Source organism: Sturnus vulgaris, chromosome 31 (genome assembly GCF_052056855.1).
Source record: "Sturnus vulgaris isolate bStuVul1 chromosome 31, bStuVul1.hap1, whole genome shotgun sequence".
Taxonomy (NCBI): Eukaryota; Metazoa; Chordata; class Aves; order Passeriformes; family Sturnidae; genus Sturnus; species Sturnus vulgaris.
In genome coordinates this window covers 3,596,696-3,617,154 of record NC_142273.1, presented here as the reverse complement: position 1 = coordinate 3,617,154, position 20,459 = coordinate 3,596,696, and the positions used below count along the sequence as shown (strand labels likewise).

Sequence of the window (20,459 nt, the reverse complement as noted above, 5' to 3'; positions counted from 1 at the left end):
GGCCCACCTGTGTTTTTCCTAAGAGAAAACCTGGAGGTTTTCTCCAGGAAGGGAAGAAGAAGGCTGAGGGGGAGATGGACCAGGGGGCAAACACACCAGCAATGGCTCCATGGGAGCTGTGCCAGCACTTCTCGACACATCCTGACACAGCTGGTGGCATCACCAGCCCCCTGCTCTGGCCACCAGCCCCCTGCTCTGGCCACCAGCCCCGCGGCTCTGGCACAGCGCTGGGGCACGCTGTGTGCTTCCATGGGCACCCACAGCACGGGGAATGTGGGGCACTCAGCCAAGGCACCGGCCATCCCCCCAGCCCTGCAGCTGCTGCCCCGCTCAGCATTGCTCCCGTGCCATGGGCGAGGAACAGGAAGCTTTCCACGGTAGGGAAAGCGATTCCCAGCGGGCATCAGGCTCAGGGAGTGGGTGCTGACCCCTCACCTTCGGGGCTCGGCGTTTCAGGCCCGCGCAGGGGGTACTGACCACACACAGGCCAGCCCAGTGCTGGGGTTCAGCCTCACGGGGGGCCCAGGAGCCATCCCGGGGTCCCGAGTGCCATCCCGGAGTCCCAGGTCCCTCACGGGGGTCCCGGGGCCCTCACGGGGGTCCCAGGTCCCTCACGCGGGTCCCGGGTGCCATCCCGGAGTCCCAGGTCCCTCACGGGGGTCCCGGGGCCCTCACGGGGGTCCCAGGTCCCTCACGCGGGTCCCGGGTGCCATCCCGGAGTCCCAGGTCCCTCACGCGGGTCCCGGGCCCCTCACGGGGGTCCCAAGAGCCATCCCGGGGTCCCAGGTCCCTCACGGGGGTCCCAGGAGCCATCCCGGAGTCCCAGGTCCCTCACGGGGGTCCCGGGGCCCTCACGGGGGTCCCAGGTCCCTCACGGGGGTCCCGGGGCCCTCACGGGGGTCCCGAGCCTCGCGCGGTCTCGGGCACGCACACCCCGTCATGCCGCCAGGGGGCGCTCTGCTTCCCCACGCCCAAGGGGGCGGGGCCAGGCCTGGCCCTGCGCCGCCATTGGCCCCTCCCGGCACGGCCGCGTGCGCCCGACAAAGCGTTCCGGGCGGGAACGGGGGTGGCGGCGCGTTCCGGGTGGCGCGTTCCGTTCCACCCCCCCCCCCCCCCCGCCCGCCCCGGGAACGGCCTCAGCGGCGGCGAGGACGGCAGGAGGGCCCGGGGGCCGCTCCGGGCCGGGCCGCGCCGGGCCGCCCATGGAGTCTCTCGTAGGTAACGGCGGGTCCCTGCTCGGCCTCGGGAAAGTTTTGGCGGGGCCGGGCCTTGGGTCATGGCGCGGCTTCAAGGGGCGGCGGGGGCGGGTCCCGGTGTCGGTCTCGGGGTGCGGGTCCTGGGGTCGGTGCCGGAGGTCGTCCCGGGGTACGAGGGTGGGTCCCGGGGTGCGGGTCCCTGCTGCGGGTCTCTTCTCAGCCCGGGGGCCTGCGGGCCGGGGCCGGGAGGGCTCCCCCGCGCCTCGGCCGGTCTGGAGCCGCCCCCCGCCCGTTCCCGGTGCGAGCCCCCGGGCTGAGGCCTCCGGAGCCACCGCCGGACGGTTCGGAGCTCCCGGGGAAGGGGCGACCCCGGCTGCCCCTGGGGCAGGAGAATGACATTTTCCTGCTCCCGGCGACTCGGGACCGAATAATTGTCCTCTTGGTGCTTGTTTTCCCCTGGGAGCGCCGGGCTATCCGCACGGCTGCCCGCTCCAGGCTGGGGTCGCTCCCGGGGTCCCTTCCCGAGCGGGGGAGAGCCGTGAAGCAGCCGCGGGGGCCGGGCTCGAGTTCGTCGGCAGCGAAACACGAGCTCAGAAACAGCCCTGGAGTTTGCGAGTCCCGATCCATGAGGAAAGGGAATTCCTCATCTGGCTGATTCCCGGCTGCCTCGCCGCTCTCCGTGTTGTCGATGCGGGCGAAGAGCAGCTCCCGGCCCCAGCCCCGGACGATCCCCAGCTCCGGGGGAAACTCTGCTCCGAGGCCTTGGCAGTCACTCCCGGTAGCGGGACGGAGCCTCCCGGGAGTTGAGTTGGATCCCAGCGCACCGGGAGTGCTGCGGGGCCCCTCGGCTTTCCTGTCTGTGAAATGGGTACACGGTGGGGGCTCCGGGGCAGCAGAGATCTCCCGGTTCCTAAAGGCCTCGTTGGAGCTGGAAAGTCCAAACTTCCAGCCGGGATTCTTCACTCTGTATCACTGGGCTTTTTTTCCCTGACATGGCACGTGTCCATGCTGAGTCGTTTTTTGGGGAAATGGCATGTTTAAGATGCTTAAAGATGGTTTTGTGCTAAAGAAACTGCTGGAGTGGAGATGGTGTGGCCGCTTGTGGATGGAGTGTTGGATGTGTCTGAAGGGGCAGCTGTCAGGACACTCAGCTGGATCCAAGCATCCCTGTGCATGCTTCAGGTGTGAGGCCCTTGTCAGCCCCTCTTTAAAATTCAGGCTCTTCCTGGTGCCTTAGTATTGGTTGGTTCGGTTTTCTGTTGGAATTGATTTAATTTTCTGCTGGTGTTTGTGGTGAATCTGTGCCCCTCAGTGCCAGGATGTGGCTCTGCTGTCTGTGGAGGAGCACTGGGAGATGCTCTGGCCCTCAGCTCTCATACTCCTGAGTTATACCCTAAACTCATCCCTGCAAACGGCTGAAAATGGATTTTCCTTGCGGGCAGAGCACTGAGTTGAAACATTCTGGGGAGAAAACGTGCGGAATTGGTGATGGAGCTGCCGTGGCCTCGATTGCAGAGGGGACACTTGGAGCATCCCCCTGGGATACAGGCAAGGACAGCATGTGCCAGGCCCAGCTCTTGCAGAGAACCAGGGTCAGGCTGGAAATAGGCACGGCCTGGTTTAAGGAGAACTTGGCTCAAAGGGAATTTCTTTGGTGCAGACGCTGAGAGAGCTAAGTTTGTTGTGAATGCTTCATTAGAGAATCCTATAATTTTGGGAGCAAGAGGAATTGATAACCGAGAGGGATAATGATAGTGGGACAGAGCCTGGATTTGATGGAGCTGCTGTTGGAGACTTGTTGGGCTTTTATCTGTCTTGGAGGTGTCAATCTGGTGGGTTCTTCAGCCCAAGGTTCAGGATGACCTGTTTTTGGGAGGAGCCCAGCTGTGTCTAGAGCACTGGGAAGCAGCTGGAGCTCTGGAAAAAAAAAAAAAAAACGGGATAAAGCTGTTCATTGAAGCACTGAAGCTTTATAAAAATGGGATCATTTCTATAACTGTCGTTTCACTCCCACTCCAGCTCCTGAGCACCAGCGTGGTTTTAGGAGCCCCTTTTCCCTGCTGGAAAAGCTCATTTGCAGGGATTATGTGCTGTCCTTTTGGATTGTGCTAAAACTCTGCCAGAGGTTCCAGAGCCTGTGGTTCCCACAATGGTAAATCTTGCAGAGCTGCTCCTACCGAGCACGAGGTGCAGCCACAGAGCCACATCCAGCACTGCCACAGCTGCCTGTGCCATCTGTCCCCAAACATCCCTGTTCTCCCCTCTCGGACTGGCTTCCTTCTGCACTCACAGCACCCCTCCTTGGGGCTGAGAGGCTGATGAGCTCCAGGGATGCCCTGCACCATCAGTTTCATCAGGAATAACTGGTTTTTTTTTCGATGATGGTGATGATGAGCCGGGCTGGAAGAGGCAGGAGCTGCGTGGTCCGAGTCCCATGCCAGGAGCCCGGTGACCCCAGCACGTGTCAGGTGTCAGGTCAGGACGTTAATCCCGGCGTTAGGTAACCTGCTGGGCCACGACAGGGATGTGGGATGGCACAGAGGCAGCCCCCACTGTTGTGGGGAGCAGGAGGGAGCCAGAAACCTCCTTCGGGAGTGTCAGGACGTGCTCGTTCAAAACTCATGAAGAAACTCATTTTTCTCATTGTTACTCTGGTAGGGCTCAGGTTGGAGCTGCTCCCATATCCCAGCGTGGCCTTCTCCCTTGGGACACCCCTGCTTAGCCCTGAGTGCTGCCAAATTCCAGGGTTTTAGAGAATTTGGGGTTTGGGAGTTTGGTATGTGCTGCTTTGCCACTCTGCTCCCAATGGTGGGAGCAAAAACATCCGTGTGGGTCTGGCAGGATTGAATTTCCCATGGGTTTGGGCACCTCCTGCCTCCTCCTGCAGCTCCCTGAGGGTCTGGCCTGGGGTTCCCCATGTCCCTGTGGGGATAGGATGTGGCAGAAGGGCTGAGCCCTGTGAGTGGTGTCCTGGCTCCCAGCTCGCTTCCTGCCCTCAGCAAAACATCACGTGGCTGATCCAGGGGAAAGACGTCAGAGTTTGCTGCTCCTAAAATATTTCTGGAAGTAGCTTTATAAACACACGGGAGCCACCGGTCGTGGCCGACCTCGGGTCAGGATTTGGCCCTAAAAAAGAGAATTATTTCCTATTTCTGAAGCGTGTTTAGCATGGTTGAAATCTAAGAAAATGCGGGAATTAAAGCCTCATCAATTCTAATCTGGAGCTTTGAATGGATCCAGTTTTGCTGCTTTACAGTCGGTTCAGGTCAACTGCTTCAGTTCAGCGTTCCCAAGGGTTTATTTTCCCCCAGGGTGAAGCTGAGAGACACTGAGCTCTTGGACCTTGTGTCCTCTTGAATTCTTGCCTCGGTTTCCTGACTTCTGTGATGATGTCAGGGCAGGGCCAGGATGCTCCACTTGTTCCTGGTCAGTCCCTTCCTAAACCCAGCATGTGACCATTGGAGTTGCCCAGGGAGAGGCCATAGGCAGCAAGACAGAGGAGACTCCGGGGAGTTTTATGACCTTCCCCTTATTTTGGATGGACATTTGATATTAAAAGAAGGATTTTCAGGCTGCCAGGATTGACTAAACCCATCTTTGCCCCATTCCCAAAGGCGCAGCTGGGCAGATCCCTGCTGCCTGGAAGGCTGAAGGTTGGTGTCAGTGTTGGGCAGATCCTTTGGCACGTTGGGATGGGGCTTTCACTCTGTTCCCAGGGGCTTGTGACCATGGAATGGTGTTTGCATGAAGCTCCAGCTCATTCTGCTCCGAGCGAGGTGTGACCAGCACAGCTGAACTTGTGTCAGGAGCGTTGCTGTGCTCAGCCCCTGTGGAAGCGTGGGGGGATATTTGTTAAATATTTGCTGAAAACCTGCTGGTATGTCCTGCAAAGAGCTCTTGGGATCGCCAGGATCACAGGAACAACTGGGCTTAGTCCTAAAGACGTGTTTTCCACATATTTCTGCTTGGAATGTGGCAGGAACACTCACTCTGGGTCACATCCAGCCGTGCCGCATCCCCTTGTTCTCCTGGGGGTTTTAGGAGTTACTCAGCACCTGCTCCGTTGCTGGGGATGGATTTGCAGTTGTGGATCTCCTGAGGCTTGGATTTCCTACCTGAGCTCATATTTCTGACCTGTTCTGCAAGGAGGGATGAGGAGAGAGCATTTCCCTTCCGTGGGGAAAGGAAACAATCGATAACTCTGGGGTGGGGACATTTCTCCATCTGATCCCTCAGTAAATCTCCAACAATCCGTCACAGCCTCGTTGGACCCAGAGTTTCCATCTGTGTTTTCCCTGGCATTTTTGTGCACGAGGGAGTTTGGAATGCCGTGGACGAGGGGGTGGGATGGGATGTGCTGCTTGTTCCCTCCCCAGACCTCCGCTGCTGCGTGTGCTGAGTTTTCATTTTTGCTGGAATTCCACGCCCACCTGAAGGAAGTTTTACTCATTGTCACAGCCAGTTTCATCCTGGGGCTGCTCCTTGTTCTTACAGCTCTTGCCAGGGGGATTAGAGGATCCAAACTTGCGGCTCCTAATCGGGGATGTTCCCTAAATTGGTGGAGTAAGAGCAGGAATCGCTGCCAAATCCTGCTCCCAGAATTCGCTGGGCTTTGGCATCACTTCTTCCGACACAGCTCCCGGCTTGCTCCGGCAGTGAAGGAATCCAGAGTTGTTTTTTTTTCTGGGAGGAGGAACTGAATAACGACACAATTGTGACAGTGGGAATGGTGTTTCTCCAGCAAAGCCAAGAAATTCCATGTCTGGATGTAACGGTTGCTTGTGGGGAGTTGTGCTGTTAGGGAATTTCACCCACCTTTTAAGGATAATCTTGGGAAAAAAAAAAACATTTCAAGGTGCTGGGGGGATTTTTCCCATCTTTGAGGATAATCCTGAAAAAGAAGCTTTATTTCCCAGGCGCCAGGAAAACAGCCAGTCCTGAAATCTGCTCTTATACCTGATATACCAGCACCTCCCTCTCCCAGATTTTCCACTTCCAAGATTTTCAGCGTGACATAAATTCTTTCCCCCGTTCTTTTCTGTTCCTTGATGGCAGAATTTTTAATCCCAGCCTTTAACTGCAAAGCACCACATTCCATGGAGCACTCTGCCGATCTGGACTCCCACGGATGAGGCTGCTCTTCCTTTCCCTCTCTGCCCCGAGGAATGCGGAAAATCAGGATTTGAAGGCATGGCAGGAGCACACGCCTTCCGCAGGCTCAGAACCTGACAAAATCCAGATTTATGGAATAGATCTGTGGTTTTGTTCCCCTCTGGGAAGGAGCTCTGGAGCTGAAGGAGCCTGGCAAGGGACTCAGGAGTAGAAAGGAGCTCTGTCTGGACATTGATTTTGTTTTCCAGAGCAGTTGGAATTGTTTGGTTTTGGGTTTTTTTGTCTGAAAGGGGCTTTTAAAAATGTATTTTCCTTAGGACACATCTCCTAATTCTAGCATTTTGTCCTTACTTCCTTTTCCCTGCCTCACAGCTGGGGTGCTTGGAGAGGGATGGGGGAAGGAATTTGCTCCCTGTAAATGTACAGGAGAAACTTTCTGCTTTCTCATTGCTCCCAAATATTCCTTTATTATGTAATTTATTCCTAATTTGGAAAGAAAAGCTCCACCACCTCGGAGATGAGAATTGGGTTCAGCTCGCTAATTTTCCGAGGAAATGCCCGTTGCCCGTTACAGCAAAGTGGGTGTTGTTCTCCCATTTCCCGGGGAATGAAGCGGCGATCCCGGAGCCCGGTTCGTTTCAGGGGGAGGTTCCCGTCCCCCTGAGCTCCTTCCCGATGGGGATGTGCAATCCAAGCCCTCGCTCTCGTTCCCAGATTGATGCCCAGGAGCCGATGCGGCGCCGCTGACCCCGCCTGGCCTTGGCTATGGACATCGTCCTGTCCGATTTTGTTCGCTCAACGGGAGCCGAGCCGGGGCTGGCCAGAGACCTCCTTGAAGGTATGGAAAACTGGGAATAATCAGGGAGGTGCCCTTTGGGGAGCTGGGTGGAAAAAAAAAAGGGCGAGGGAGCTGGAATAGTTTCCCACGCAGATTTTTTTTTGGGGGGGGGGGGGAAATGCCTCGGTTTTCCGTGCTGAGGGTGACAGCGCTGCTCCCTTCCCATCCAGGTAAGAACTGGGACCTGAGCGCGGCTCTGAGCGACTTCGAGCAGCTCCGGCAGGTGCACGCAGGGAACCTCCCGCCCTCCTTCAACGAGGGCCGCGGGGCCCGGCCCCCGGAACGGGAGGTGGCACGGCCGGGGCGGCCCCCGCTGCAGCGCCAGGACGACGTCGTGCAAGGTCGGTGTCCCCGAGCCAGGGACATCGTCCCGTGCCGGTGTCACAGCAGTTCGGTGCTGGCTGCTCTGGGATTTGCTGCTCCCGTCCCATTTTGTTGTTTGTTCTTCTTTCTTTTCCCCCCCCCGCCCCACCCCAGAGAAGCGCCTGTCCCGAGGTATCTCCCATGCCAGCTCCACCATCGTGTCCCTGGCCCGTTCTCATGTCTCCAGCAATGGCAGCAGCAGCGAGCACCTGCTGGAGATGCCCATCTGCACCTTCCAGCTGCCCGACCTCACCGTGTACCCCGAGGATTTCCGCAGCTTCATCGAGAGGGATCTCATCGAGCAGTCCATGCTGGTAGCACTGGAGCAGGCTGGTGAGTGCTGCATCAGTGCTGCTAACACCCTGGGATATCCATGGATGCTAGATCATATCCAACAGGGAATCATTTCCATCGTTTTTAGGACCTGGTGCAAGGGCTGAGTGGGAGCTGCTTCCCTTCAGCCGTGGAAACTGAGTGTAAATAACTCAGGGCTGTTATCACTGTGCACAGCTGAGAGGGAAAACACCCCAAAACTGGCATTGTGTCACCTCTGGAGCATCCCAGTGCTCCATCCTGCCCCGGTGGAGACACAGGGAAGAGGGAATTCCTGTGTAACACGTCCTGCTGGCAAATTCTGCATTGATTACAGACTCTGGAGGTCGATGCTGCTGCTCCAGTGCCTGCTGGGGAGGAACCCCGTGCTTTGCTTTCCATCAGGCTCCTGAAGAGCTGCTAGGGCATCTGTAAATGAGGGGGACATCCATGGTGGCAGGGAAAAACCTCATCCCTGGCAACAGGAAGGTTCCTGTGGGCAAGGACAGGACACGTGGTGGATCTCAGGAGGGTTTACACTCCCCGCTGTTTCTGTGGTGCTGCACATACCAGGAAACACGTTATAACAGACACTCTGAGGGCCCAACTCCTGCCTCTCCTGCTCAGGAGTTGCTGTAAGAAATATTCTCATGTTTTGGGAATGAGCACTTGATCCCAGTGATCCCATTACACGACCATGCCGTGTGGTGACAGCAGAGCTGCTGGCTCTGGTGCAGATAAACCCCAGATCTCATCCCGGTGGAGCCAGGTGTTGGGTTCCTGTGTCCCAGCACAAATGGGGTGCGAGGCTGGGGGGCACTTCCAGGTGTGCTGAGATGCCGTTAACAGGAAGGAATTTAGAAATTCCGAGTTTTAGAAAAATGCCTTTCAGAGACTCGAGTGTCTGTGGGTTGTTATAAATGAGTGTTTTGTCTGTAACAAAGGGCTGTAGTGCAGCTATGAAATATTCCAAGCTGGATTCCAAGTAGGGTTTTGAGCGTGGTACTGGGATCTACAGAGACTCCCGTTATTAATTTAGCACGCACCAGCCTTAGGGGATTAAGGAAATATTTTATAGCCCAATAAATGTTCAGATCCTCTTCCCCATGTTTTCAGAGGTCTGGCTGTCACACAGGGTGGCCAACGCTGTGTGTGTGTCCCTGTTGGATCCCTTGTGTTGGCCTCAGGAGCAGTCATTGGGACACTCCCTGTGTCACGCAGCAGGAGCAGATTCCCATTCCCAGTAGCCTTAGGGAAGCCATTTGTGGTTTGGATGAGGCAATCCTCCCTTCAGGCTGGGCGGAGCCATTGCCATGACCTGTTCAGGTGGCTCCTGCTGGGAGGTACAATAGGATTTCCCCAAACACGCTGTGGGGACAGACAGGTGTCTGTAGGGTCACGGTGCTGGATGCACAGTGAACCTCTGGACTTTTCCTGTGTGCAGAAAATCTCTTGCCACCACGGCCGTCCTGGGAAGATCCCTCAGGCTCCTAAATCCGGTTGATTTCCCTGCAGAGCTCTTAGGACTGGCTTTTAACAGCCACACACAGAGCAATGTGTTGTTTTCAGTACTTCTGGGCAGCCTCTTGGCCTTTCTGCCACCTCGACGGGAGCAAAACACTGGCAGGAGGGTTGGGCGTGTGGTTCCTTTGGAGACGACTTTTCTTGCATAACCAGAGTCAGTGCAAACACTTGGGCACAGAAATACCTCTCCAAGGTGTGTCCCCTCACATCTGACTCGGGCAGAGGTTGCACAACCTCCGAAGCACCAACCGGACACGCAAACTCCATGGAAAAGATCCTGCAGGAATGAGGGAAAATGGACAAGAAGGAGCTGTCGGTGCTGCCCCCAACAGAATTACGTGTGGGACAGCTCCGTGTTTGCTCCCCTGGCCCTGGGCCACTTGGCCAGGCTCCCAACTCTGCCGTGCCAGGAGCTATATTGAGGGAACAGCCGGCCTCTCCGGGCAGAGCCATTGTCCCCAGGCTCAGGGCAGAATTTTTCCAGCTCTGGCAGGTCCCTTTCCTGCCGCTGGGGACAGGAACGACCTGCCTGTGTCACACTGAACTCCGTGCTTTTTTGTTTTCTGGTGTTTTGGGATGTTTTAAGCCCTGATTTCTGCGTTTAGTTCCTCTCCAGCTGCTCTCCCTGAGGGTGTACAAAGCATTTCCAGCAATCCCATGTCTGTGTACTGGGATCCCTGGCAGGGATCATGCTCCAGAGGAAGGAGTGGCTCTTTGGAAACGATGGGAAAGGGCTGGTTTCCTGCAGGAGCAATTTAAATACAACTTGGAAGCCTAAACAGCCTCATCCAGCCAAAAACCTGCCTGTTGCACTGGATCCAAAAACTCCTGGAAAATGTGGCAGCTCAGGAGGGATGTTGAGGGCAGGGTGAGACATGGATGGGGGGTTCAGAGTCCTGATCCAGCCCAGCTTCACTCCCTTGGGAAGGGCTGTCTCTCCAGCCACACTGGGGTCACTGGGCATTTTTTCCTACCTTTTTATTTTTAGCTGCTCTTGACTTGAATCATCACAATGACCCAAAACTCCTGGTCTAAAGTGCTGTTGGTTTGCATTTGCAGCAGGAAAGCTGCTGGGATCAGCAGAAATCCTGGAGTATTCTGCTTAAAAAACAGTGAGCAGGGAAAAACCCAGCCATGAGAGGGTTGAAACCAGAGGGATTTGGTTCCAAGAAGCAAAAGGCTCCTTTTCCCTGGAGAAATTGTTTGTGCTGGGTGTTCCTGGGAGCATTTTCAGCCCGATGAGCTGTGGGGAGGGAAATAAGGGATGTGGGGGGAAAACATAGAGGAGAACTGGTCTAGGTGGAAGTCCTGGCTCCTATTTGTGTGCACCCCAAATCTAGCCTGGTCTTTTTGTGGCATCCCCGGGGAGTTCTGCAGCTCCAGTCTCCTCTTTTTGTTGCTTTGTCACTGTCCTGACTCTTTCCCGTCCCTAGTCCTGGAACGGGTCTGTACCTTCCCAGCTCTCCAGGCACTCCCTCACTCGTCCAGCTCATTTTTGGCCGTGGTTTCAGAAGGGCTGAGCCCTGCAGTGCCCCCCAAGCTCTTCACAGTCTCCCAAATCTCCCCAGGGCGTCTCAACTGGTGGGTGACAGTGGATCCGAGCTGCCAGCGTCTGCTGCCCCTGGCCACCACTGGCGATGGGAATTGTTTGCTCCACGCTGCCTCCCTGGGTAAGGCTTGGCTTAACCCCTAGGGGAAACAAGAGCAAGAGCTCAGGGGTCCCCTCTTTGGGAGCAGGACCCACCCAGTGTGGTGGGAAACCAGGGTGCTGCTGCTCCTCATTGGTGTGCAGTGCTCGGGCTCTGTGGGAGTGGGATGGCTCGAAGGGAAGTGTGGTCACCGTGCTGCAAAGAGAGAGAAAGGACAGCAACACACACCGAGATCTTTTGGGGAAAAAAAAGCCAATTTATTGTACAGACAGCCCGGATTTAAAGTGTGTTAGTGCAGCTAGGACAGGACAGGAGCTCATTGGACAATTGGGAAAAACATCCTTGGGACAGCATGTCTGGATGTCCCATGGGAAAGACACCAGGTGTTAATCTTTATTATGAATTTCCTTCTGTTTTTCACCAAGTTATCACTCTGGGAGACTGCCTCCCTCCACTGAAGCTGCAGTCAGCTTGTCAGCCTGGGAATGGAGCTGAGAGACAGGAGAAATCCAGGCCTGAAAGGAATTGCCAAGCTGCAATTTCCAAGCTCTCTAAATGTGTGTGTCCACAGGGAAGGGGCTGCCAGCAGCTTCTGTGCTTCTCAAATCCTTCTCCCCCTCTGTCTGGCAAATTCCCCTGGATTCCTGAAAGAAACGTGGGATGATGGAGCAGCCCCTTCCCTTTTCTGGTGCATCTGTGCAGGGACTTGAGTGAGTCAGGGAGTGACACTAGCCTCTCCTGACCCTCCAGGCTGTTCCTTTTCCCTGCAGGTATGTGGGGCTTCCATGACCGGGATCTCATGCTCCGAAAATCCCTCTACACCCTGATGGACAAGGGAGTGGAGCGGGAAGCGCTGAGGAGGAGATGGCGCTGGCAGCAGACGCAGCAGAACAAGGAGGTGGGAGCCACACTGAATCTTGGTTTGGGCCCTCTTTGCCAAGGGGAGAGTCCTGGGAAAACATCCTGTGGGTTTGGGAGGTGCTTCCTGTCGGGTTTGGAGTTTTGGGCAGCTCACTGCCGTGCCAATTGGACTGGGCTGTGGTGAGGGGTGTCCTGCAGTTAGAGCTGCAGCAAAATGAAAGGGTGCTGGGACAAGTGACAGGACAAGGAGAATGGGTTTAAATCGAGAGGGGAAGTTTGGATGAATATTGGGAAGCACTTTTGAGGACATGGTGCAGAGCGTGTTGATCGTTCTTGCATAAACCCGTAGAGAAAAATTCTGCTGTGGGTATAAACCCGTGCTGGAGCAACAAAGAGCTTTACCTGGAGGATTTTGGGTTCCCTTTGCTGTTTTTTTCAGTCCGGCCTGGTTTACACGGAGGAGGAGTGGCAGAAGGAGTGGAACGAGCTGATCAAGTTGGCGTCCAGCGAGCCCCGCGTGCACTACGGCACCAACGGCGGCGGCTGCGGCGGGTACGGGAGCAGGGAACAGTCCCAGGGTACAGCAGGGAACAGTCCCAGGGTACAGCAGGGTACAGCAGGGAACAGCCCAGGGTACAGCAGGGAACACAGCAGGGAACAGCCCAGGGTACAGCAGGGAACACCCCAGGGAACAGCAGGGAACAGCCCAGGGCACAGCAGGGAACACAGCAGGGAACACCCCAGGGTACAGCAGGGAACACCCCAGGGTACAGCAGGGAACACAGCAGGGAACAGCCCAGGGAACAGCAGGGAACACCCCAGGGCACAGCAGGGGACACAGCAGGGAACACCCCAGGGTACAGCAGGGAACACCCCAGGGTACAGCAGGGAACACAGCAGGGAACACCCCAGGGTACAGCAGGGAACACCCCAGGGCACAGCAGGGGACACAGCAGGGAACAGCAGGGAACAGCCCAGGGTACAGCAGGGAACAGCAGGGAACAGCCCAGGGAACAGCCCAGGGTACAGCAGGGAACACCCCCAGGCACAGCAGGGAGTGCCTTCCCTCGGGGCACAGCTCTCACGGTGCTCCAGGACAGGGCAGTGGCTCTGTCTTGGCCTGTCTGGCTGTCTCCTTGGGGTTTCAGGGGAAGGATGAAGGATCCACAAGGCACGTGGAGCATCCTGGGAAAGGATTTTGGTGCTGCACAGGTTGTTCTGTGGGGTAGCACGTGGGTTGAGCAGGGAATGAATCTTTTCCTTGTGTTTCCTTGTGTTGCTTGATCTGAAAGGAGAGAGTAACACAGAGCTGGGAGTTTTTGCCATCTCACTTCTGTTTCAAGGACACTTCCCTTCCACAGATGTCCAGCTCCTTAGATAAGGGACTCCCTGCAATGCCAGGCAGCAGCTTGGGTGTTCCTTGGGCACAAACCCTTGTCTTGGAGCAGGACATTTTGGGGATCCACCCCTAAAGCCTCAGATCAGTGCTGAGATCACCCTTATCCCCGTCCATCCACCTCCACATGGCTGACTGTGAAACCTCCTCCCGATGTTACCAAGCAAATGCTTGACCCTCCAGGGCGTGACACTCAACTTCTCCTTTTCCCCAAGGGTGGAGAGCTCAGAGGAGCCGGTGTACGAGAGCCTGGAGGAGTTCCACGTCTTTGTCCTGGCCCATGTGCTGAAGAGACCCATCGTGGTGGTGGCAGACACGATGCTGCGGGACTCGGGAGGCGAAGGTGAGACCTGCCTCTCTTCCCCAAAACCTCTCTGATCTGTTCACCTTTCCTTTCTGCCACGTCTTTTCCTTTGCCTTCGAGGCTGGACCTGGAATTGGGAATGGTGCAGTGGGGGGAAAATCGATCTGCTACAAGTAAAACCCACAGGGAGCCCAGGGCCAGGTTTGGCTCCCAACCCAGTTTCTGCTGCTTTAAGGGCATCCACACGAGGTTTTATTTTTTTTTCTGCCTCTTTTGCCCCTATACACACATCTAGAGATGGGAAAATCTGTTCCCTGGGTGGTGGATTTTCCACCATCAGCTTCAGTTTCCTGTTTGAGAAGGTTAATCAGTTTCCATCGTTCTGTGGGCAAAGTTTGTCTTGCGGGGGAGTGGAGGGTTTTTTATAGAAAATATCAGTTCATTCTACATTTTAAATCCTCCTGATGTAAAATAAACATCTATTTTGGGTTGTGGTTTTGTTTAATGTCCCCTGAAAAGACAGATAATTGCAGGTAAGCCCTCGACTGAGGCAAAGATCTCATTCTGGAGCAGTTACAGCACAAACAACTCTGAACTCTTGAACCTGTGATCAGAACTAACCACTCTTGTTTCATCCCAGCATTTGCCCCAATTCCCTTTGGAGGGATCTATCTGCCCCTGGAAGTCCCAGCCAACAAATGCCACCGGTCTCCATTGGTTCTGGCTTATGACCAAGCCCATTTTTCTGCCCTGGTCTCCATGGAGCAGAAAGAAAACACAAAGGATCAAGGTGGGTGATGAGATTCCAGTGAAGAAAGCACTGAGGAGGAGGACTTGGGAGTGCTGGGTGGGGGAAAAGCTGGCCAGGACCCATCAACATGTACTGTCAGCCCAAAAAACCAACATTGTCCTGACCTTGGAGCCCTTCCAGTGCCTAAAGGGGCTCCAAGAGCTGGAGAGCGACTTGGGACGAGGGCCTGGCGTGGCAAGACACTGACACAGGGTAGAGTTAGGTGGGATATTGTGAAGAAACCCTTTCCTGTGAGGGCCATGAGGCATTCTGTGACAATTCCATCATCCCGAGTACTGGCACTCACTGGGATTTTGCTGTCAGGCCATTCCCATCAGAGGGGACGATGCTGCTGGTGGGTGCTCAGAGTTGGCTCCAGGTGTGGAGTATTTGTCCTTTTGGGCTGTAAATGTGACATTTCTGTCCCGGGGCAGCTGTGATCCCCCTGACAGACTCTGAGCACAAGCTGCTCCCCGTGCACTTCGCCGTGGATCCTGGGAAGGAGTGGCAGTGGGGGAAGGACGACAATGACAATGTCAAGCTGGCCAGGTTGGTGATCTGCAGGTGATCCAGGGTTTGGCTCCACAAAGGGTCTGGGTGATCTGCAGAGACCCCACCTGGGATTTCTTGTGCTGGATGAAAGTTGTGCCCAGGGAATGATGCTGTTCATAGGGATGGAGCAGCTTTTCCTTCATTTTCCTTCATTTTTGATACAATTTGGGTGGGGCTGTGACATCATTCACACACAGTAGGTAGATGATGCTCCAGATCCTGGAGCTCTGGGCTGGGCATAGCTCAAGGCACCAGCAGCAGGAGGAGGAGTAGCACAAAAAAGGTGCCTTTTTCCATTGGCCACCAAATCCCTGCATCACGGGTCCCTGGAGCAGGGAGGGGTGGTGGCCACCAGATCATGCCTGGTTTGGGTGAGACTTGGGGCAGGTCTCACCCTGGTTTGGTCCCAGCAGTTCCTGTGGCTGAGGCAGAAGCATTTTGGTTCTGACACTGAGGAATCTGATTTCTCCCTTTGGGTTTTCATGGAAAGGAAAGCTGCATAATTATCCCTTTTGTTCCCCCGGTAGGAAAGCAGCCATTTAAATACATAACACAGGGAATAATGTAAATACGGGGGGAGATATTTCCAGGTGGAAAATGGCTCTAACTTGTGGTTTTACCCCCCTGCAATGGCAGCGTGACGCTGTCGCTGGAAGCCAAACTGCACCTGCTGCACAGCTACATGAATGTCCGCTGGATCACATTGCCTTGTGACATGCAGGTAAAGGGACCAGGGGGATCTTCTTTACCTATGAATTATTCAGCCCTCCTCTCTACAGGGAAGGTGGTGTAAGGCCTTGCCTTACCTGGGGGCTTTGTCTCATGTGGGGCTCTGTGCCCGCAGGAATTGTGGCTGACCTGCTCTGAGAGCAGGGAAGTGACTCAGTTTTGCTTGTGGGCACCTTTTCCCTAGAGCTTTCCATGCCTGTTTCAGTCTTCACTCGACCCAGAAGCCCCCTGCCCCTCAGGGATGCCCCATGCTCCAAACAAATTGGAGCTGTTGGTTTATGGCCACCTCAAGGCTAGGACAAGTCTCACCCCCTCTTCCCTGGCTTTGCACCTGAAACCTCGAGCAGGTGGAGGTATGATAGACTCACAGAATGGAATCATAGGATCCTGGAGTATCTCGGGTTATTTAGGAGATATTTAGGGATGTGCAGGATGCACTGGGGACACGCCTTCCTGAGTGTGTCCAGATGCCATCCTTTCCCTGTTCCAAACAACACCGCCTCCTTTGCTTCACCTTCCACCTGAAAATCTTTACCTGAGGAGCTTCTAGACTTCGATATTTGTCTTTTCCTTCCTCCTCAGGCGCCTCTGGCTCAGCCAGAATCCCCCACGGCCTCCGCAGGTGATGATGCTCGCTCGGCAGCCGAGTCGGGCGAGTCGGACAAGGAGTCGGTGTGCAGCAGCTCTGCCAGCAACGGGGGCACCAGGGCCGGCAAGGACAGGGAGAAACCAAAGAAAGAGCGGGAAAAGGAGAAGGAAAAGGATAAAAAACGGGCAGACTCGGTAGCCAACAAGCTGGGAAGCTTTGGGAAGACTCTGGGCAGCAAACTAAAAAAGAACATGGGGGGCCTGATGCACAGCAAAGCCGTGAAGGGCGGCATGAGCAACGGGCAGGGAGACACCCTGGAGAAGAAGAAGAAAGGATCCCTGAAAGCAACACGGAAAGACAGCAAAGAGGAATGTTCCCCGGGAGGAGACTTAGCTCCTGCGGAGAGAACGTGCCCAGGCAAAGCAGCCCTGGAGAAGCCGTCGGATCCCTACAAGTACAGCAGCGACGTGCGGCTGAGCCTGAGCATCCTGCGCGCCGCCATGCAGGGCGAGCGCAAGTTCATCTTCGCCAGCCACCTCAAGACCAGCACCCGGCACCAGTTCCAGGAGGAGATGATCCAGAGGTACCTCCTGGATGCCGAGGAGCGTTTCCATGCAGAGCAGAGGCAGAAGGAGGCGGAGAAGAAGGCGCTGGGCAGCGCTGCCCTGGCCAAGAGGCCGGAAGGGGAGGTGGGTGCCCAGCGGAGCGAGGAGGCAACGCCAAGCCCCGTGTTCTCCCAGCCACCTCCCGCCTACCCCCCCCAGCCCCTGGAGCCAGCCGTGGGTGCTAAAATAGCCGCTTTTCCTGCCGGCTATTCGGGCGTTTTCACCTTCCCCAGGCCCTCCATGGGCAGTGCTGAGGGGCTGCACCCACCCGGGTGCGCCGAGGGCCGGCGGCAGCTGGCGGGGGGACCCTGTGGGAGCCTCCCCTCCTACGCCACCCTGCCCCGGCACCACCAGGGCCGGCTCGGCCCCGGCCCTGCCCAGCTGGGCTGCTTCTCCCCCACAGACATGGACATCCAGCCTCCCTTCCCTTCGGAGTGCAAGGGCTCCGGCTGCCTCCCCCTGCACAGCAACAGCTGCCGGGAATTCCTCGAGCAGGACAAGGCGGGAACAGTGGATAAAATGAGAAGCCAAGCCCTCTACAATATCCAGCAGACCAAGTGCAAACAGCCCAACTGCACCTATTATGGACACCCAGAGACTGGGAATTTCTGTTCCTGCTGTTACAGGGATGAGATGCAGCGCAGGGAGCGGGAGGCACTGGTGCACAGGTTCTGATGCTTCCCCCTGTGAGGATCCGGACCCTTGGAACGTGGGGAACGCAATAACAGAGATCCACTTTGCTTTTGCACCCACCCACGCTCCTCTCCCACTCTGCAGGGTGTGGGAGCAGGCGTTTTGGCTGGACGGACTGGGAGTGACGTGGGGCTGGTGGGATTGGCAGGGTGCAAGGAGGGAGATGGGGAAACCAGCCCCTGCTTTCCCAGAGCCCCTGTGAGGGAGGAGGAGGAGGAGGAGGAGGATTCCCAGGACTGCCTGGGAACAATGGGGGCTGCTTGGGTCGGAGCACAGGGTGAGGGGGGAGAATTCCTCAAAAACTCAATAAACCAGACCAAAGCTTTGGGAGCGGGCAGGGGGAGCAGCTCCCACCAGGTCCTTCCCGCTTCCTGACCACCTGGGACGGAGCAGAAATGCCCCATTTTGAGCGTCACAAAACCTTTTAATGGAGTTTTTTAACACTGGTTTTATTCTGTAGTTCTTCTTGCTAGTACTGAGCGACACCGTGTTGGAGTTGGACATTGGTGAGGTGGGTTGGGTGCCCCCCACCCAGTCCTGGATGACTCCAAGCACCAGGACAGGCTCAGGCCTCTGTCGCCCCCTCTCCTACCGGCGAGCTCAACTCTGGTTTTAAAATGTTGTTTTTAAACTCTTTCTGAGGTGGGGGGAGCCAGGGGGACTCCCAGGCTCAAGGGTTTGGAGGTTTCTCTTCCTGGTGCAGAACCCCCAGGCCACAGGAGAGCCAAGGCGAGATCCTGGCTCAGCGTTTCCTGCCAGGAATTCCCAGTGGCGTGGGGCAAATCCCCCAGGAATACCCACTGGAAAGGGGTCCCAGAGCACCCCCAGTCCCGGGGTGGAGCCAGGGGGGTCACAGCCCCATGTAACTCCTACTTGAGCACAGCTACTCTGTACTACCTCTGATCCTGATTAACTCGGCTCCATTGTGCTGAGCCACCAACTGACCTTTAGGCTGCGGAATTAATCCATATTTTTGATAACAGGGCTAAAAAGCAGAACAATAAGGTAAAAAAAAAATCCTCCTGTGACTAATGTCCCACGCTGTTTTCTGACCCCATCCCGGCCCCCTGGCTCCCAGAGTGGGATTCACTTTAGCACTGCGATGTTTGCACAGAATTCCTTGGGGTTCTTGGTAACTGCAGCTCCCAAACCGGGCCTGATCCTGCACGGAGTGAGGTGCAGCATTTCCTATCACACGGAAATAAAACAGGAGTTATATGCTTCAGCCAGAGCTTTCAAACATTCCCTTGTTTTTATTTTTGGGTTGATTTTTCCAGAAGGCATGAAACTATGCAACCCCTTCCTGCCCACGGCCGTTTTCAGGGGAAAGGATGAGGACCTGGGCAGAGGAGCTGGAACTGTACTGAGCTCGGGGCCTTACACTTGGCCCTAAAAATGTTAACTTCGACCTAAAACCCCCTGAATTAAGGCCTTTCCTACACCTAAATGCCCCCAAATAAGGCCTTTCCTAGTGGGATCCCAGCACTTGGAGTTCAGCTAGCAATGCCTCTTGCCCGCAGGTTTTCAAATCCAAATTTCGGACACCCCACCCAGGGATGATTTGACTCCAGTGTAAGTTGCTTTCCCTGTTTTTTATAAAATCCCTGAGCGTGGCTGAAGCTGTGGGAAGGGGAGGGTGTGAAACCTGCTCCAACTGGCTCCTCTTACCTCAGAACAAATTCCACACTTCTTCCTCAAACTGCAGGAATTCCAATGGACTTTAACCCCGAGGCAGGGACATGCAGTGCTGCTTAAGTGGCACAGCCTCTGCCCCCATTTGGTTCACCCCAAATTTTAAGCTGAAACGGTTAAAACCTAACCCAAACGCTTCACTGGTTTAAATTCCAGTTTCTGATGTTTATTTTTCCCCAAATCAGAGCAGCAGCTTTATTCTGGCATTGGGAATATCCTCTGGCTGTGCTGGAAATGTGCACCATCGAGAGCAGGAATGCCCCAGGGCACGGGAGGGAAGGCAGGAGGTGATGCTTCGTCACTCATTCCTCGGGTTTTGGGGGAATTTTCTCTCCTTTTAGCTCCATCCCAGTGGATGCTGGACTTGGGTGGGGATGGGAAGCTCCCAGACCTGCTCGCTGGTTTGGTGAGTTGGGAGGAGACAGAGAAGGCAGAAAACCCGTAGGAAAAGTAGGAAAAGCACCAGTCCTGGAGGGAAAACTCCAGAACTGGAGGAGATGCACCAAACCTGCCCCCAGGAGGGATTTTTCAAGGGGAGGGAGGATGGGGATGGGGACAGGGAGGCTGTGGTGTGACCCCAAGGTCAAACTAAGTGCACTTAACTGGTGTGGTTGGAATTCAAATCGCTGCCATCAGATCCTGGTGGAGGAAAACTTTGTCTTTTCAGCCTGTGTAAAACCCATTAATGAGATTTGATTTGATTAAATGAGATTCACTTTTGCCATTCCCCAGCCCCTTGGTGGGGGGAGCCGGGGCAGCTTTGGGTCTCACTAACGCGACACCGAGTGACCTGAATTAATTCTTCAGTGCTTTATTCACCAAAAAAAAACTTCTTTTTTTTTTTTTCCTTAATTAATTCTAGCTTAATTGGTGATATTTGGAATCCCAGTGAACAGGGCTGGAGAGTTGCACTTGGGCTATACCTGTGGCCTCGTTGTGGCACCACAGACTCATTGACAATAAAAAACTTCAGCTGATTCACCTGAGGCTCCTTCATCCCCTCACCCCGAGGGCTCTGGGCATCCCCAATTCCCTCCTGGGGAATTGCTGCTCCTCATCCCCTTCTCCATCCATTTATTGGGTTCTTGGAGTTACTGTTTATCATTTATTATTTATTTTTGGGGTTATTATTTATGTTATTTATTGTGTGATTCCATTTTGATACTAATTCATGGCTTTCATTTAAAGAAAGAACACCCTTAAGCACCTTTCCCTCCCTGCTTCTGTTCATCCTTGCTGATCTTGGAGCCTTTT

The 20,459-nt window shown here is 55.3% G+C and overlaps 1 protein-coding gene across 3 annotated transcripts; it reads left to right on the top strand.

The window, feature by feature from the left end:
- The first annotated feature begins 1,107 nt into the window (after positions 1–1,107).
- Positions 1,108–20,186, top strand: OTUD7B (OTU deubiquitinase 7B). Of its 3 annotated transcripts, none has more exons than XM_014891322.2 (12): positions 1,108–1,218; positions 7,023–7,146; positions 7,317–7,487; positions 7,624–7,842; positions 10,914–11,015; positions 11,765–11,892; positions 12,295–12,407; positions 13,467–13,594; positions 14,196–14,345; positions 14,780–14,894; positions 15,534–15,618; positions 16,209–20,186. In XM_014891322.2, the coding sequence occupies exons 2-12, from the start codon at positions 7,074–7,076 to the stop codon at positions 17,493–17,495; spliced, it is 2,571 nt and encodes an 856-aa protein (XP_014746808.2). In that variant the 5' UTR covers positions 1,108–1,218; positions 7,023–7,073; the 3' UTR covers positions 17,496–20,186. The 3 variants fall into 3 exon arrangements, with proteins under 3 accessions (XP_014746808.2, XP_014746809.2, XP_088010805.1); XM_014891323.2 differs by having other exon boundaries at positions 1,185–1,214; XM_088154679.1 differs by lacking the exon at positions 1,108–1,218 and having other exon boundaries at positions 3,684–7,146.
- Positions 20,187–20,459: the final 273 nt, after the last annotated feature.

Coding starts and splice junctions, on each gene's coding strand:
- OTUD7B (XM_014891322.2), top strand. CDS start 7,074: ATGGACATCGTCCTGTCCGATTTTGTTCGCTCAACGGGAGCCGAGCCG. Junction 7,488..7,623: donor CCAGGACGACGTCGTGCAAG/GTCGGTGTCCCC, acceptor GCCCCACCCCAG/AGAAGCGCCTGTCCCGAGGT. Junction 14,346..14,779: donor AGAAAACACAAAGGATCAAG/GTGGGTGATGAG, acceptor GTCCCGGGGCAG/CTGTGATCCCCCTGACAGAC.